Here is a 19,913-nt window from a genome sequence, read left to right as displayed (position 1 = left end):
AGTTATAGGTGATGGAATGTATATTTTTTTTCGGTTAGTACCCAAATCTACATATGTATTCAAGCTCAAATAACGGGAAAACGGTGCATTTTATAAAATATATTTACTGAACACTTGTAAAAGTACTTAGAAATATGTATCAAATGAGCTCCTGGAAAAGTTGATACCATTAAACATTATGCTACAAACATTTTTCAAAGTTTAGGCTCCAAAAATTTGGAGCTTCATTATTATATTATTTATATAAGTTTTTAAAATTGTTTTAAGACATTTATATAAAATATAGCAAAAATATATTTGAATATTATGTCAGATGTGCCCATTATTGGACACCCTCAGATTCTGTACATATTGCAGTTTATACAGGGGCGGTTCTAGACCAAAAAAGTGGGGGCAAGGGAACACAACCGCTGAATAAACAAGATAACGTGCCTTTTTAACGAAAATTATGGTAGAAAAGTACTGTAAAAACTTAAGGGGGGCAGCTGCCCCCCTGTCCCTGGCTGGAACCGCCACTAAGTTTATGTCGATAGAAAAAATTCAATTAACTATCGAAATAATATAAAAATAATATTTTAGTAACATACATTTAATTAATAATAATATATGTTCTTTTTATCATTCGTAACTTTACGCATGTGCTCTTAAATTGACGCTATTGTATAGGTACTTGCTACTGTCATTTAGGAGTCGGCGTTTGTATTGAATATATTCATCTCAATCTGAGCTATGTCAACATATTTTACGAGTACGATACATTACAAGTATTTGGTTGAACGCCTATAAAAAAATCCAACAGATCTGGTTATTGAACAATATGGTTGGGAACTTGCTGAAGATAACACATATAAATTCAAATGGTTTGAAGGGCCTCAAATGCCGGAGATGGTCAGAGATATTATTTTTGAGAATGAAACAGACGATGAGTATGATGAGCAAGCTGATGATGACATTCATAATAGCGAAAGTGATGAAAATAATTATGATAGCGATTTTAGTGAATGTGGCAGCGAAAGTGAAAAATAAATAGTATTTTCAACGAAAATTTTGATTTCGTTTATAAATTCGCAAAGTTCGTTCGTTCGTTCCTGCGTTGCCACCCCTGCAATATCTGGAGCTTATGTACCAATGTCAATGTAGTTTTGTCTCCTGAATCCAAATCTTTAAACGGCATTTCGATATCTCAAACCATCTTCGAGATAACCGACCTCAAAGACAAGTTGCATCTCGGGACAGCAATTTATGATTTCTTAGCAATTTTAAACAGCGAGATAATTCTACAATGGAGACAGTGTACGTAAAAATGTTAATGAAAATTTCATATTATTTCAAAAATATATTACTTCATATAAACTGTAAAAGAATTGAAATATCAAATAAATAAATATTACTTATTAATTTTAATGTAAGTAATGTTAAATGGCAGGTTACTAATTTTTGGTGCTGTCTACCCAATGATTTATGTATTATGTATATTATATTGTATAATATACAGTGTGTCTACTTAAGTTGGACACATATATTATGGGACACTTTTTTATTTTTAATTTTACGAAATAAAGTTAAAATTCATAAAAATTCTGCATCGTCTAAAACCTACGATCCAATCATCAGATAGCAAATTTTATCTATATTATAGGAGGTATTTTAAAAAATATGAATTTCGCTCAAGATTAAAGTACCTTTTTTTCACACTGTTTTAAATTATGGTTACTACGAAAAATTGTTTGGAATTAAAACTGTGTTCTAATATATGCAATAGTTGTTATTATTATAATTAAATAATTAATAATTATTATAATAATGTAACTATTATCTAAATTCTTCTAATAAAAAGAAAATATTTTTTTTTCACATTAGAGATACCTACCAATCATCATTTTCATTTATAACTCTTTTATTATTAATTTTACGAACAAAAATTATTCTTCATAAAAAGATCTGCACGGTCGAAAATCCAAGATGCAATCATAAACATAAGATTATATAAAATTGTATCGATTTTAGTCGATGTGTAAAAAATATGAATTTTGCTCAAGAAATTCGCTCAGTAAAGTGCCTTTATAGCTCACAATATTTAAATATGTAGTAAGATATAATTGCACATTAAACATAATTTTTAATTCTAAACAATTTTCATAATAGCAATTTTCCATATTAGGAATTTAAATACATAAAAAACAAAGTTTTCGTTATAATAATGCTCGCATTTTTAACTTGTTATATTTAAATTGTAATAAAACGAACTTGATAATAAATTATAATCCTAACTTCATTCCCGAAATTCCTTTAAAAATTATTCTGTTAACAAATTTCAAAATAAATATATAAATAGCGTGTTTTAATTTTCACTTTTTCCTAAAAACTCGAAAGGGTTCTCTTATTTTCATCATCACTTGCTTAGCTTTGATGTTATAAACTTCATCTGGAGCTCACTTGATAGGTATTCTTGAGTACTTTGACACGTGTTCAGTAAATATATTTTATAGAATGCACCGTTTTCCCGTTATTTGAGCTTGAATACTTAGATTTGGGTACTAGCCGAAAAAAATATACATTCCGTGACCTATAACTCACTTTTTATTAATTCTCAAAGGTTTTTCGAATAATAAATCTCTTTTATTTTTTATTATCTTCAATTTTGGTAATCATAACTATTTTGATAAAACTTACAGTTTTTGAATTATTCAGGAAAAACCGCTTTACATCATGCAGTTATTTCACGAAAAATTCAAATCTTTGATCTTTAATAACTCAAAAAGTATTGATTTATTTTAATAATTATAAGTATCAAATTTTGCTTAAAATTTGTCCCTCTATCTATTGGTGGGGTTATTTTTAATAAAATAGTTTTCACCCCCGAGAAGGGGTGGCATCCACCCCCAGGGTAATAGCGCACGTTGGCACCATATCAGTTTTGTTTCTTGAGTTATGCTCTAACTACTCACCAATTTTCATGCAAATCGATGGAGGTTTAACAAAATAGAAGATGAAAACATTTAATGACTGCACCAACTTTCCCCTTTCATCCCTTATTGCTACTTCCTGTATCCACTGAGGTGTCAGCCTGAAAGGGGTCATAGTTATCAATATACAATAGACACATTTCACATGCCAAACTCCATATTACTTATGACGATGATTTCTCGCCTCTAGCTCTCCGTCTATTATGCTAATGCATCTCTAATTATCGATATTTTCCTGCCTATTTTTCTATAGATAGAAATTAATATATGGAGCTTCAAGTGGGTATTTATTAAAAATATCCCCTACATTTTCTACTAGTATGTCTTCTCCATGATTTGCTATTTCATCGGAAATATCTCCAGGTACCGGAGCTTTACTTTATCCCTCTTAATTTCATTTTTACTCATTAAGTCTATGTAATTCCTCTTTGTTATTAATGGTAGCTAAAATTAGGTACTTTTTGGTTTGTTTTCTTTCTTTGCTTAAATTTTTAATTAATTTGCAGATTGAGATAGATAATATATACTGTACTGTCTAATAAAAAAGAATAAAAAACCGCCGTAAAAATAAGTGGGCATACAATATTCTAGCTACAAAAGAGCTGATATTAATATTACATACGTGGCGCGAAAACGTATTTTCATTTTGATGAAAAATAAAATTTTAGTTTTATTTTAAACGATTTTCCATCATATTTGCTAAATTTGAAGTAAAACGCGCCACACATTATGAGTAACTTTGATACAGTTTGCATTTTGAAACTCTTTTGTGACGAGTTTTACTTCTAATTTAGCAAATATGATGTAAAAATTGTTTGAAGTAAACCGCGCCACATATGAGTAACTTTGATACAATTTGCATTTTGAAACTATTTTGTGACGAGTTTTACTTCTAATTTAGCAAATATGATGTAAAAATTGTTTGAAGTAAACCGCGCCACATATGAGTAACTTTGATACAATTTGCATTTTGAAACTCTTTTGTGACGAGTTTTACTTCTAATTTAGCAAATATGATGTAAAAATTGTTTAAAATAAAACTAGAATTTTATTTTCCATCAAAATGAAAATACATTTTAAAATCATTGGGAAAAACCCAACAGTTAGCTGTATATCATAATTTAAAAAAATCATACAGAAGTAAAAAATTTCAACTTGTATTCTGGTATAAAATCGTTTATTAAAAAACTATCTAAAAGTCATCCAAATCGTCCAAATGGATTGCAAAACGTTCTCGTTCTAATTCAGAACATCTTCAGTGCCTAATGAAGTATTTCCACGTTAGATTAAAGCAAAAAAGTTAAAATTGTGACTGTTAGAAAGAAAAAACATGTGGGTATTCTACTGAGTAGTTTGAAACTAGCACACTATTTAAAGTGGTAACCTCATAATATATGGTTTAAATATCTTATTTTAAAAGAACATGATGGCTACAATCTAACACCATCGACTTGTAGCCACCATGTTCTTTTAAAATAAGATATTTAAACCATATATTTTAGGGTTACCACTTTAAATAGTGTGCTAGTTTCAAACTACTCAGTAGAATGTAAGTATTCCCATATATTTTTTCTTTCTAACAGTCACAATTTTAACCTTTTTGCTTTAGTCTAACGTGGAAATACTTAATTAGGCACTGAAGATGTTCTGAATTAGAACGAAAACGTTTTGCAATCAATTTGGATGACTTTTTAAACAGTTAATAAACGATTTTATACCAGAATACAAGTTGAAGTTTTTACTTCTGTATGAGTTTTTTAAAATACATTTTCGCGCCACGTAGGTAATACTCATATCAGCTCTTTTGTCTTTTTATTCTTGTATCAGGAGATTTTTAAAGTTATTTATAAAATAAATGTATGAGCTTGAATGTAATGTTTCTGGATTACACGTTAAGGGTTACAAACGGTCGCCTTTCTCGAATTATCTCCCAAATTATCTAATGTCCATCGACTGTACCTACACTATATTTTTTTTTTCTATTCGAAATAGATTGAAAATAAATATTGGAATGGCCGGTAGGTAAATTAACTCGGATTGTGCAATAAAATTTAGTGTCGTAACCACTACAACTACATAAACCATTTCGGCGATATTAGTTAAATGGATTATATTTTGGAGCTCCATAAGTTCGAAACGGTTTAACCGATTTTGATCACTAGACATGAGTTTGAAACATATTGACAAGTAGTATCTGGTGCATCCAAGGTTAAGTATGACAACTGAAGGAATTATAGTATTTATTGATCTTGAGGAACCGCTTTTTCGACAGAAAATAGATTTGATCACATTTATAAAGCCTATAACTTAAAAATTAGTATTTTCCCAGATATGAGGTATACACCGTTAGACGCTTCTAGAGTCCTCCTACAAACGCTCAGTTATTGGCGCAATTCGTAGGTTGACATTTTGAGTAACTCTCGAAAAACCAAAATTTTCAAATTTTGATTTTGTGATATGAAAATATATGAAAATAGTGAAAAAATTATCATATTAACTGAATTAATAATTTGCAATTATACAAGTTACAGTTTTCCAAGAACATTCAAAAGCAATCTCTTTAAAGTTAATGATGACATTGTCAAGTAGTAATGTTTACATATCCATACCAGTGAGAATTTTACTACTCGTAATTTGCCGTGTAAAGACAAAAAAGTAGGGATAACCGTATAATATTTGCGATTTGTGTACCGATGGCCTTAAGTCTTACATAAGTTTTTTGTATCCTGAAAATTCGTTCTTAGCAAGTCATATACTCCATTTTTTTTTTTAACTTGCAATTTCTTTTATCTCATCTTTGTTCCATTCGGGATTTTCATTTCAGCTTATGTATCAATTTCTTCAAGCGTCGTATTAATATTTATTTTTGTGTTCACTTTGACAATTGTAAAACATTATTTGTGACATTATTGCACTAAATTTTTATTTAATTTTAAATTTTCCTAGCAACGGAGGACAAAAAAATTATCGGTATCAATATCACAAGATAGTGAGAATAAATTAAAAATGCGACAATTTTTTGAAAACACTCGAGACACTCGATGCACTCGATTGACTATTGCCGAATGGCAACAAGTTTGAAAAACAAACCGAATCAATATTTTCTTATTTATTCTTACTATCGTGTGATATTCGAAATATTATATTTTAATTTTAACATACAAAATTGAAGTCTTTGTAAATAAAGATTCAGCGATATTTATCACAATTTATGTTTTACAACTTGTCAAAGGTAACACCATGAGCAGAGTACCCAAGTAGCAATTTGTCGACGCGACAACGTTGTCTACCGCGTGGCAACGTTTTGTTACAACGTTGTTATTGCCTAGAAGACGACCCTATTCTGCACGAATTTGGTGGACCATTTTTGAGTTGTCTTGACGTTGCCTAGGCAACCTCCTATGTTTAAGCAACATCGTTTCGTAAGCGTTGCATAAGACAACTGAAGCGACTATAAAATATCTAAACATAGGTATATGTAACTTTGCAAAACAGAAAATTTTGTGTTTACGTGTTTCTAATGTAAAATGCGAAACAATTGTTTGAAGATGTTAAAATCAGTGGATGATAAAATATCCTAGTTGTTAAATGTACCTATTAACTTTTTTCAAATCATAAGGAAACTATAATAAGTATTTTTGAAAAATTTAAACGCAGAATGAAAGACTGAATTACTTAGAAAAACACGTTTCTTTTGAATGAGATATTTGGAATTAAAACTCACACTAATTTTTTTCTTTTTTTCACCCCTGTAACTTATTAAAATAAACATAGAAGTTTTTAGGGACTTTCTGTCCTCAGTAATAACGTAATCTTTCTTTCTGCGTTTAAATTTTTCAAAAATACTTATTAGTTTTCTCAGGATTTGCAAAAAATGAAAACATTTAAAATACATTGAATATTTTAACAGGCGACATTTTGCGCCTATCTCCTTAAGTTACCTGTTGTTTTTATTATAAAAAATCCCAAATATATCCCAAAAATCTTTAAGTATATTTTAGTTTTTGATTTAATAGATTTTAGCTAAAAAATGGTAATTACCAGTTGGTGGTTTGGACTAATTAGGTTTCCAATTTTTGGAATTCCTCTTGGGACATTTAGGACGGATATGTATATCAATGTATATACTGTATTTACATGTCCTAAAAAGAATCTACTGATTTTGTGAAAGAAAAACTACTGAAAGAGTAAAAACTGACCTGGCAGTGGCAACACTGTCTACCAAAGCTGATACAAAGATTAAGGTTATTAGACCAGAGCGCATCTGTAAAAATATTGGTACATTTGGACGTTGAGAGGTGACTCAAATGTTTTTGCAGAAATTGCTTGAAAATAAATCAAATAATAATATTTGAGTTATCCTCCCTCTCAAAAAGGTCCGGAACATTGTTTAAATAATCAAAATTTCAAAAAATTAAGGAAAAATTCGATTTTTTTCTTGGTTTTTTGATTATAACTTTAAAAGTATTCATTTCCGAGAAAAGTTGTACTGAAATGAAAGTTGCGTAATTAAATTTCCTTCAATATAGAATTGGTTAAAAATTTAAAAAATAGTGATCCTTGTTGCAAAATAGCAATAATTGTGAAAAAAACATACAAAAATAAGTATTCGCATTTTACGTTTTTCAACCATTTATGCTACACTTACGACCTTCATATTTCACCGTGAAAAACTTTATGATACAGTAAAATAATACTGTAAATTTTATTAAGATCGGTTCAATAGATTTTGCAAAATAAATTTTGCAATCCAGCTTTCGTAAAAAAAATTCATTTTTTCAAAATGTTACAGGACTGAAAATAAAGCAGATAGCAAGTTGAAATTTTTTTTGCTTATAGAAATGTACTGTACCTTTCATTTGCAATTTTCAAAATAAAATCGATTAATTACCACGGCGTCAGAAATTTTTTTTAAATAAACATTAATTATTGGTGCTACGCGCAGGACAGCGGATAGTTTGCTCTGATTGGGCATTCCAATGACCTTTGATAATGATTGATAAATTTTAATTTTTATTACATTTCGATATAAATAAATAAATTTGTTTATTGCAAAATAAAAACACGTACTCTATCCTTTGAAATAACACTTTTATTCGCAAAAACTTTCTTTGTTCATATATTTTAACTTAAATAATAAAAGTTTATTATTTTTAAACATATGCAATTGTTTAAACAATATTTCACAAACAATAATAAAATTAGTTTGATTTTTGTGGAATTAAAATATTAAAATGCAACAAAATATAGAATAAGATAATAATATATTAGATAAAGATTGGAAGAAATTTTGGTGGAAATCAACTTGTGTGAATCGAACACCGCTGTCCTGCGCGTAGCACCAAAAATTATTGTTTATTTCAAAAATTTTCTGACGCCGTGGTAATTAATCGATTTTAATTTTGAAAATTGCAAATGAAAGGTACAGTACATTTCTATAAGTAAAAAAAAATTCAACTTGCTATCTGCTTTATTTTCAGTCCTGTAACATTTTGAAAAAATGAATTTTTTTGCGAAAGCTGGATTTCAAAATTTATTTTACAAAATGTATTGAACCGATCCTAATGAAATTTACAGTATTGTTTTACTGTATTATAAAGTTTTTCTGGGTGAAATATGAAGGTCCTAAGGGTAGCACAAATGGTTGAAAAACGTAAAATGCAAATACTTGTTTTTGTATGGTTTTTTCGCAATTATTGCTATTTTGCAACTAGGGTGACTATTTTTTAAATTTTTTACCAATTCTATATTGTAGGAAATTTAATTACGCAACTTTTATGTCAGTACAACTTTTCTCAAAAATGAATACTTTTAAAGTTATAATCAAAAAACCAAGAAAAAAATCGAATTTTTCCTTCAATTTTTGACATTTTGATTATTTAAGCAATGTTCCGGACCTTTTTGAGAGGGAGGATAACTCAAATATTATTATTTGATTTATTTTCAAGAAATTTCTGCGAAAAAATTTGAGTCACCTCTCAACGTCCATCTCAAAACAGATGCGCCCTGGACTATATCAAATCTACTTATAAAACAATGGACAATGGAATGGAAACCAGCTATTAAAAAAACAAATAAACAGGTTGTTAAATAAATCGAAATTATCCAGCAAAATAAAATATATAATAATAAGAAAACAATAAGGTTATAAAGTAAATTATTTTTCTCCTTCTGAAGTTGCCGCAAACGTGTCACACACGTAGAACAACACCTAGGGTCGTGACAGACAACTACAGAGTCATCCAGAAAACCCAAATCGGCCAGGGCGTAAATTAGTTTAGCATTATAACGTTTTTAAGTCGTTGCGATTGTTGAAAAAACTGAACTGTGATATGTAGTTGTCACAATGGTAATCAATTAGTTGCCCGTATAACTAAAGGTATTACTTAACGTTTTAACATCGTAATGTCAGTCGGGGAAGGGGACGTTGGCCGAAACAAAAACAACTGAAAATGCTCTCGGGCAACGTTACATACAGTGCATTTGGTTGTACTGACAACCAATGCGTCGAAAAATTGCTACTTGGGTAGCAAATATTCAGACGAAGATTTCAATAAAATATTAGTTAAAATTATATAATAAATATACAGTTTTGTTCATTTGCTTAAATGTGACATTTGTCCAAACTAGGAAACTCGTTGCAATTAAACAAAAATTTAGTACTTAAATTTATTCTCTGCATTAATATCACAAGAGAGTGAGAATACATTGAAAGTTTTTGGCGCTGTTCCCCAGAGCTGTAAACCATATACCCAGACCGATTTGAATACTGTGTTGTATTTCTTGTCGTGAGCTTACACTTGCGCCCTAGAAACCAGTAATGCTTACTAAATTTTATGCCCAGTTGTTTCCGTTTGTTCCATATATGGGTTCTCCAGATAAACCCCCTGTCCAAGTGCAAGCCCAGATATTTTACAGAGGTAACTGTGGGAATTACCTTATTATTTATTGTTACTGTAGGTGATTCACTGTGACATTTTGTAAAAACAATATAATATTTTGACCCCCCTGTAAACTACTTTATCTACAGAATTAGAATAAAATGTAAAATACAAAAGTTATTTGATTTTTAAATTATGATTTTTTGACATATATATATATCATACTAGTGACGTCATCCATCTGGGCGTGATGACGTAATCGACTATTTTTTAAATGAGAATAGGGGTGGTGTGCTAGCTCATTTGAAAGGTTATTCAATTCTCTATTCAGTAATATAAACATTAAGATAATTATTTTTACGGGCTGTCCAAAAAAATTGTTTTTAATTAAATTAATTGACACAAAAAGAAGAAGGTATGTAATTTATTTAATTCAAAATATCTTCTACTGCTGTTAGAAAACAGAAATAAAAGTTTACTGTACAAAAAAACATTGCTTTTTTGCTTAAATTCAATGTTCAAACTGCCAAGAGGCAGATGGGTGTGGCAGCTTGAACATTGAATTTAAGCGAAAAGTAATGTTTATTTGTTCAATAAAGATTTATTTCTGTGTTGACAGCACTAGAATGTATTTTGAATTAAATAAATTACATACATTCTTCTTTTTGTGTCAATTAGTTTAATTAAAAGAAAATTTTTTTGGACACCCTGTATAAATAATTATCTTAATATTTATATTACTTAATAGAGAATTTAATAACCTTTCAAACGAGCTAGCATACGACCCCTATTCTCATTTAAAAAAAATAGTCGATTACGTCATCATGCCCAGATGGATGACGTCACTAGTATGATAATTATACAGGGTGAGTCACCACTAACGGGGCGGAAGATTACAGCGAAATGGTAAAAGATTTGAAAAAATTTTAAATTAGTAGTTTGTAACTTGATAAAATCTACATTTTAAAATTATTTTGAAATATACAGTAACGGTAATTTATTACCCAATAAATGGCGGCGTATCAAAGTTATATTTTTTCTTATGGAATAACCTATATTTTATTGCATTTTTTAATTGTCCGCAAAAAATAAGGTATAGTTTCATAAGGCTTCCCTATACCTATGTACAGAGTGTTCTGAGTTATGTTGACTTTTCTTAAAATGTAAAGTTTTAAAAGGAGGCTTATTCTCAAGTTATTTGAGAAATTATAAAAAAATTACTTTTACATTTAAATATTTGGATATTGGTTTAATGTATTTCATGAATAATTATTACACATTTATTTACAGGGTGTTCAAAATTTACAGTTTCATTATTGGATTATTCAATGTGTCATATGATTCTTATTTTAAATGGAACACCATGTATATTAATATATAAGTATACTAAAAAATTTTACCTCTTTAGAATGGTATATGGATGTCCTATAACTAGGTCTCATAGTTTTTGCGTTATTTACAATTATTTAAATTCTTAATCTGTAAATCGATTTTAAAACAGAAGATGTAGTTAATTAATGGCATTGTATGACATTGTCACCTTATGACAGTACGGTCTGGTTTTTATTTTATAATTAATGTATTCCATGATTGATTAGTACACATTTATTTACAGGGTGTTCAAAATTTACAGTTTCATTATTGGATTATTTAATGTGTCATATTATGCTTATTTTAAACAAAACACCATGTATATTAATAAATTATTGAACAGGTTCCTCATTCGAATGGTACCTATAGGGATGTTCTATAACTAGGAGTCATAGTTTTTGCGAAATTTACAATTTTCTTAAACGGTAAATTGATTTTAAAAATAATATTTATATTCACTCTCGATTTTTAAACTACGAAATAAATGTTTGTTTACTGTATCATAATGAAATGAAAATTATATCTATTCACTAGACCATTATTATGAAAAGTAGGTATATTGGTCTGTATACAATACGTTAAAAAATCAGGATCTTCTATAAAGTCTAAAGTTCATAAACGATAAGTTAAATATTTATCATAATCCTCTTGGGTCTAATACTGGTGTAGTTGAGTTTTATATGGATAATAGTGGTTTTCTCTTAAGTATTCTAACAGGCGTTTGACTGATTTACAATTCACCCGAAATTTTTTTCTTTACTAGTATTTGGGTTTTCCGTAACAGAAAGCAGGATATCAAGCTCCTTGACGTCATCACAAATAACTGGTTTATTTTTATTTAACTTTCCGTATGCAACAATACCAGTAGCACGGAATCTATTGAAATCTCTCAAAAACGTCCTTTTTTGTTTGTCTTCTATCAGGATACTTTTGAGCGTAAACTTAAGAAGTTAAGATACAATTTTGCAAACACTCCCCAATGCAAAGTACCATGTCTACTCTTTCGTAGATAACGTGATTATTCATTTTTAGGAACAATTAAATGTGAATATCATACACGGATGTTTATATTTTTGATAATTACCAGACCGTACTGTCATAAAATGACGATGTCATACAATGAGATACATCTTTTGTTTTAAACTCGATTTACAGATTAAGAATTTAAATAATTGTAAATTACGCAATAACTATTAGATCTAGGTATAGGGTATCCATATACCATTCGAAAGAGGTGGCTCCGTTTAGTATAATGGTGTATTAATATACATGGTATTCCATTTAAAATAAGCATCATATGACACATTGAATAATCCAATAATGAAACTGTAAATGTTGAACACCCTGTAAATAATTGTGTAATAATTAATCATGGAATACATTCAACCAATATTCAAATATTTAGATGTAAAAGTATTTCTTTCATAATTTCTTAAATAACTTAACAATAAGCCTTCTTTTAAAACTTTACATTTTAAGAAAGGTCACCATAACTCAGAACACTCTGTACATAGGTATAGGGAAGCCTTATGAAACTATACCTTATTTTTTGTGGACAATTAAAAAATGCAATAAAATACAAGGTGTTCCATAAGAAAAAATATAACTTTGATACGCCGCCATTTATTGGGACAGCCGGTATATTTCAAAATAATTTTAAAATGTAGATTTTATCAACTTACAAACTACTAATTTAAATTGTTTTTCAAATCTTTTACCATTTCGCTGTAATCTTCCGTCGCGTTAGAGCTAAATAACTTTTGTATTTTACTAGTTCTGTAAATAAAGCAGTTTACAGGGGGGTCAAAATATAGTGAATAACCCTATACTTACATATTATTATATTACTTATTTATAATTTAAAATAACATAGATACATATAAAATCAGAATTTGGTATTAGTTTTGAGTGTAAACTGCATTTAAGAAAAAATACTTACAATGTCGAGATAGTATCATGAGGTTTTCTCCTGGTTTTTCCTCGTGATTTACTATGGAATCACTAATACGAGAAGTTTACTGTCACCATTACATGTGGTTGTCTTTTTAAAGAAAGAACAGATGCTATTATTTTTTTTTGAGGGATATTCTTGAGTTAAAGTTGGTTTCATGTAATCGAATGAACTATCTTTCAATAAAGTCGTCCCAGCAACGCAACTCATAAATATTACCAATATCTGAAGTATATTATATGTCTGAGTTGCCGATATGAAAAATCAGAATAAATTAAATTATTAGAAGTTTTTTGTCTAAGGATAAACATTTGTTTAATTTATTAATATTTTGTATTTTGATAATGACGTCCGAGGTGGAAGTTGAAACGTCAATAAAATCATTTTCAGGTTAAATTGTGGCCCCTTTCCCAATTACAAGAGTAAATTTTCATCACAACTTCTTCCCTAAATTAAAAAAATTTTCCTCTTTTATGCCCATCCGTTGACACACTACATAACACTATATAACAGTAAATTTCTGGATCAATTAAGTCGGATCAAGGATTGTCATTTGGTTTGTTTTTTAGCCTTTAATATTTATTATATTTTTTGTTGTTTTTATAATTATTTGTTACATTTTTTTAGATGGCTACCGATTGTAATTATATAGCACCCGTAGTTGGGATTGCTAAGCTTCACGCAAAAACCCAATCCGAACCTGTTTATTTATACAGAATTAGTCTGGATGCTGGACTAAATTTCCTTAAACGTTCCAACAGTGGTTTCGATCATATTCCAGGTAACAAGAAATATTGACAGTATATTTTTTTACTTTCATCTTTTACTGTGGAAAGAAATAGTGAAAAACACAAAATTGGAATACTAAGTATTTTTTCTTTCTTTAAAAACTAGACTTTTATGGGGATAAAATATTCCTTTCTGGTTATATCGTAGAATGTGATCTTACACGACAGAAGAAATAGATTTTCCAAGAAAACAAAGGCCTCTGTATGGTTACTAGCAGATATTGAACGAAACAATTTAATAAAATCAAAACAAGCAATTAACAATACGAATTACAACACCTGCCAATGCCTACTTATTTACTGTGCCTTCGTAGCTTATATTGGAGAGATGAGTGGAATTTTCTAATAGGTGCATATACACATATTCAAATCAATCTGATTGGTAAATATTTCAAAAACGAAACAAAGGAAATATATAGGTAACAACAAAATACAAGGTAAAAATACAAGGTACTTACAATCGGAACATCATCGACGAAGTCGACACTATTTCACGTCTGCACAGTTTAGTGGTCGGGATGCATCTCATAGGGGGAAGAATTCTTTGGACTCTCAACCACTTGAAGTCCATTTCTTCGCGACATATATGAACCTCGCTAACAGGCGAACAAGGAAGAACACAGGCGTCGACGAGGTAAAAAAAAAGGGAATTATTTCGAATTATTTAAGGCAACCAAATCAATTTTAATGGAATTCAAACAACCTCTATGAAGATACACTAACCAGACATTTATAGTGGCGGCCGTAGCGCAGTGGCTTGGCCAGCTGGAGGCTCCAGGTTCGATTTCCGGCACTGACAATGTGTTTAGTTTATAATTTAACTAAGCCACCAACATGTTTCGGGGGCATGTAAAGCCGTCGGTTCCGGCTACGCAATTGATCGCTTGTGCAAACCTGAAAACTCTAGTGCTACACGTTAGACAGAAGGTTACTTGAACTTTACTTTACTTTTTTACCAGGCACATACAAGTCTTGCAAAATGAAATAGAAGATATTGAACTAAACAAGTAAAGAGTGGCATAACAAAAGCACTAAAAAAAAACTGAAACTGACTGAAACTGACAGTCGTAACCCATAAAGAAAAACTAAGCCACAATATCAAAGACCTCCCAAGTAAAAGAATACAGATGACTAGAAATACGACTCCAACTACACAATAATGAAAAAATAAATAAAGATATCTACCGATAAATCCAAAAAAATACCAGGAGGATTCCAATACTAAAAAGATAAGAGAAATAATTCAAGAAATTAAAAGTGAAAAGTTTTTAAGTTAAAAACGCAGACAACAAAAGTATGTAGCTACATAATATAAAAAATAGGAAAAGAATTAAAACACTACTAGAGATAGAATCTAAATTCTCGAGATATTGGAGAGGAAATGTATGAGAGGACCAACGAAAAAGCAAGATTAGCCCATGCCCAAAATCAGAAACCAGTGATGAGGAAAAATTCCAGAAATTATACTAGGTCTACGAAGTCAAAACAACAAGTCTAGAAATGAAAAATAACAAATCATCTGGCGATGATTAAGTAGTAGGTTATCGAGGCAATTAAACTAGATGGTAAAATCATCCAGGCTTTGGCCCAAGCTTTTCACCGAACGCATCTACTAAGGAAACCCCTTTTCAATAGAACCATGCAGTTATTGTTTTATTATATAAAAAAAGACATTATAGACCTAAAAATCTTTCGTCCTATAATACATATAGGGTATAAAGCACTTATGGAATAAAATTATTTTTGTATCAATATGGTTGAAAAACTGATTTTTTTTTGTCCTAACTTAAACTCATTCGTAGAAATTAGTTATAATAAATTCAGTATTATTGGGTTTTCTTGTATCTATGTCTATAGTACAGTCAAACCCGCTTATTATAATATTGGTTATAGGAATATCCCGCTTTAAGGAATAGAAATTTGAGTTCCCAAACCTTTCTACTAGCCACCAATGATTAATTATTAGAATATCCCGGTTATAGGAATACTTTTTCTTGATACGAGGGATATTCGAATAAGCGGGTTTGACTGTATATACATACTTATTAAGAATTGTCCATATAGTAACTGGAGAAATCTTAGCACAAAATACGAGGATTTAACCTAAAATGTGGCTCCTTGCTGAGTTACAGGGGGTTTTATCTAAACATTTAAAAATGATTCGTACCCAGTACTTTAAAACCATTTAACATTGTCCTTGTCATACTTGGCAGGAAGTGTAGGTGCTGTAAACCCTGTAATCCATGTAAAATGTTAAATAAACGTGTCTGGCAACTACCAGAGGCATACGACGGGGGAAAGTCAATGGTTAACCCTTCCCAAATTCTATGCCACTGGTGGAATTACTATTTTAGTGCAAATATGTCGATGGTTCAATAATTTATACAGTAGGAAAAATGAAGGAGTACCCATGAACGAACATATAAAACACGCTGTATTTTCCTGTCACCGTATCACACAAAAATGGCCAGCGCAAGTACATGTAATAATTATTGTTACATGTACTTGCACTGGACAATTTTCTTTGTGACATGGTGACAGGAAAATACAGCGTGTTTTATATGTTCGTTCATGGGTATTTTTTCATTTTTCCGACAGTATGTAAATAATATATTTTTGAATTGAAAATGGTTATTCATTTTTAATATATTTTTCATTCGTAACGATAAAATCACTGGTTTTCGAGATATTCGAAGTTAAAAATGAAGGGACACAGTACGTTAATCAAAATAACTGTGCCGTTTCATTTTTAACTTCAAATATCTCAAAGAATAATGACTTAATCTTTACGAATTATTGACATAAAAAGTATTGGAGAATCTAAACCCTACACTAAAATAGTAATTCCGTCAGTAGCCTAGAACTTGGAAAGAGTCAACCGTTCACTTTCTTCTGTAGCACGCCTCTGGTAGTAGCCACACCCGTTTATTTAAGGGGATAGGTACGTATTTTCGGCTGCAATGCTATTCAAATGGGGAATCATTTTTTTTTTCGAATCCTGAGAAAATTAATAAGTATTTTTGAAAAATTTACACACAGAATGAAAGATTGCGTTCTTACCGAGGGCTGAAAGTCCCTGAAAACTTATATAATGTTTATTTTAATAAATTATAGGGGTGAAAACCTAATAGAAAATGTAGTTTGATTTTTAATTTCAAATATCTCATTCCAAAGAAACTTTTTATTTCTTCTAAGGGACTTTCAGCCCTCTATAATAATTTAGTTTTTCATTCCGCGTTTAAATTTTTTAAAAATACTTTTATTAGTTTTTTCAGGAATCTAAAAAAATGGACACCATGTCCGTGGTGATATTTTCCAAATCGAACGTTCGGTATCTTTGTCATACAACGCACTGAGTCAAATAGAATATGATGAACAAGACACTAGGGATGGGAAAAACCTACCGGTTATAACCTAAAACTGTTTTTTTTTACTCCGCAATAATCGGTTTTTCCGGTTGTTTTTTTGTCCCGGTTATTACCGGTTTTTCATTTTAAAGTAATAACCGGTGAGAAACCCGATAAGTGTAAAAAATAATGAATTCAGAGGAAAACAAGAAAATTTTTCGCCGCTCGCACGCGAAAGATCAAGTTTAAGCTGACTGAAACCGATTTGACAACATTGATGACTGATATCAATTCGAATGGAGTATCGCAAATTAAAGAGCAATGTACTTGTAACCTACTGGGTATTGGCTATTGACTAAAAAAACCGAAAACCGGTTTTTGGAATAACCGGATTTTTTGACCGGTTATAACCGCCAGGTTAAACCGTAGGTAAAAAAACCGGTATAACCGAAAACCAGTGTTTTGTCAACAACCACCATCCCTACAAGACACAGTGACAGTTTTAAATATTTGGCATGGCATCGGGAATATTTTGAGTTGTTGATTAAAAAATATTGAGAGTGTATTTGATAAATAATTGATATAAGACGTGAACTTAATAAAAAGTTTATCTTAACTTTATTGTTTATTATTTATGGAAGATCCAAGCAGAGAATACATCAGGATATATTCTGTGATCCAAGTATTTTTTTGTTAAAGATGTTCAAAATTGTAAGCGTTCCATAGTAACAATATATTATTAAAAAATTACTTTAACACTTTTTCTCTTTTGTCGATTAAGTATTAGTTTTTGTTGTACATATAAATTATTACAATTACTGAATACATAGTTAGTGAAAAAATTATCATATTTATTAACTGAATTAATAATTTGCAAATATCCAAATAACAGTTATCCAAGAACATTCAAAAGCCATCTCTTTAAAGTTAATGATGACATTGTCAAGTAGAATGACATTTTAGTAATGTTTACGTATCCATACCAGTGTGAATTTTACTACACGTAATTTGCCGTGTAAAGACAGAAAAAGTAGGGATAGCCGTAAAATATTTGCGAATTATGTACCGATAGGCTTAACATAATTTAGTAGGGTATATAGTAACTACACTTTCTGCCGAGTATGATCGGGATATGTCAAATAGTTTTAAAGCAGTGTATACAAATAATAATATTCTTTATATTTTTAAATAAAACATCCAGTAACTCAGTAAGAAACCACATTTTATTTAGGTGATTGTACTTTAAAAATACTAGACATATCATTAACACACTTGGCAGAAAGTGAAGCTACTCTACACCCTACTAGATTATGTTAAATAAACGTGTCTGATTGGTTAAAAAATGGGAAAGTGAATGGTTGTCCCTTTAAAATTCTACGCCATTTTCGCAATGGCTATTTTATTATGCAAGTGTTTTAGATTATATCTTCGCACTTTGTGCTGTTTCTCCAGTGTCCAGTTAGTATATGGACAATTCTTAATGAGACACCCTGTATATTTCCAAAAACTTTATATTATTCTGGTACTTCTAGGTGCTTGCCATGCTGACGATCTAGGATGTTTGTTCCAAATACCGCTAGAGTCTCTCAATATGCACGGGGGAGAAAAAGAACTAAAAGCAATCAGAAGATTTGTCAAACTATGGACTAATTTTTTGGAGAAGGAAGCTTGCCGAGTACTTATTAATTAGGTATATTTACTGGGAGACATAATTCATATGCAACGCTTCGTGACGACCATTTTATTAGACTACTTCAACTGTCAATATTGCCAACCTGATTTACATATACTTGGGGATCAGGATAGCTAACATTTCAATACCCCCTCTCAATTTATACAACATTTACATAAATAGTAAATTTGGATGAATTGTCGACTAAACAACAATCTTGACTCTAACCAAGTCTTGACAAAAATTGAACTAAATGAAATCATAAAAACATACTTATACATCCTACATTACTCAGGTTACAACTCATACCTATATAGAAAAATATTCAAAAAATAACTTTCATTAACTCAAAAAATATTAACATGAGAATATGATAAAAAATAAAAAAAGCAAATAGATAATTCACATGAGTTGTGCCTAAAGTATAAAAGTACTAATCTATAAAAACTTTCAACATTCTTGAATTTTGATCAAAGTTCTGAGACGTGAGAATATTTCATTTGAAGGAGCTTTAGTGAAAATATCAGCACAGTTTGATTTTGTATTTATGTACTGTAAAGTAATTACATTGTTTTCAATTAAATTTCGAATGAAATGATATTTTGTGTCTATATGCTTAGACCTTTTACCTTTAAATGAATTTGTTGCAATACATATAGCTCCCTGGTTATCTATATATAATATACTACCAGTTATTTTCTCGTTCAATAATTCTTCTGCTAAGTTTTTTGTGAACAATAACTCACAACATGTAACAGTTGATGAAATATATTCGGCCTCAGTACTGCTCAATGAAACAGTGCTCTGTTTCCTTGAATACCATGAAACTGGATTGTCTAGAAAATATACTATACCTCCTGACATGCTTTTTCTATCATTTACATTTGCTGCCCAATCTGAGTCTGAATATGCAAATATTAAAGGTTTTCTTTTTATA

The 19,913-nt window shown here is 30.0% G+C and overlaps 1 protein-coding gene across 1 annotated transcript in view; it reads left to right on the top strand.

The window, feature by feature from the left end:
- Positions 1-19,280, top strand: part of LOC114344397 (esterase FE4-like) — a 64,836-nt gene extending 45,556 nt beyond the window's left edge. Inside the window, exon 6 of the mRNA XM_050659652.1 lies at positions 18,837-19,280. Within this exon, the coding sequence (XP_050515609.1) occupies positions 18,837-18,994 (158 nt within the window). The 3' untranslated portion in view covers positions 18,995-19,280. The remainder of the gene's footprint in view (positions 1-18,836) is intronic.
- Positions 19,281-19,913: the final 633 nt, after the last annotated feature.

This window comes from Diabrotica virgifera, chromosome 8 (genome assembly GCF_917563875.1).
Source record: "Diabrotica virgifera virgifera chromosome 8, PGI_DIABVI_V3a".
NCBI classification, from domain to species: domain Eukaryota; kingdom Metazoa; phylum Arthropoda; class Insecta; order Coleoptera; family Chrysomelidae; genus Diabrotica; species Diabrotica virgifera.
The sequence above is the reverse complement of the archived record's forward strand: the minus strand, read 5'-3'. Positions and strand labels throughout refer to the sequence as shown.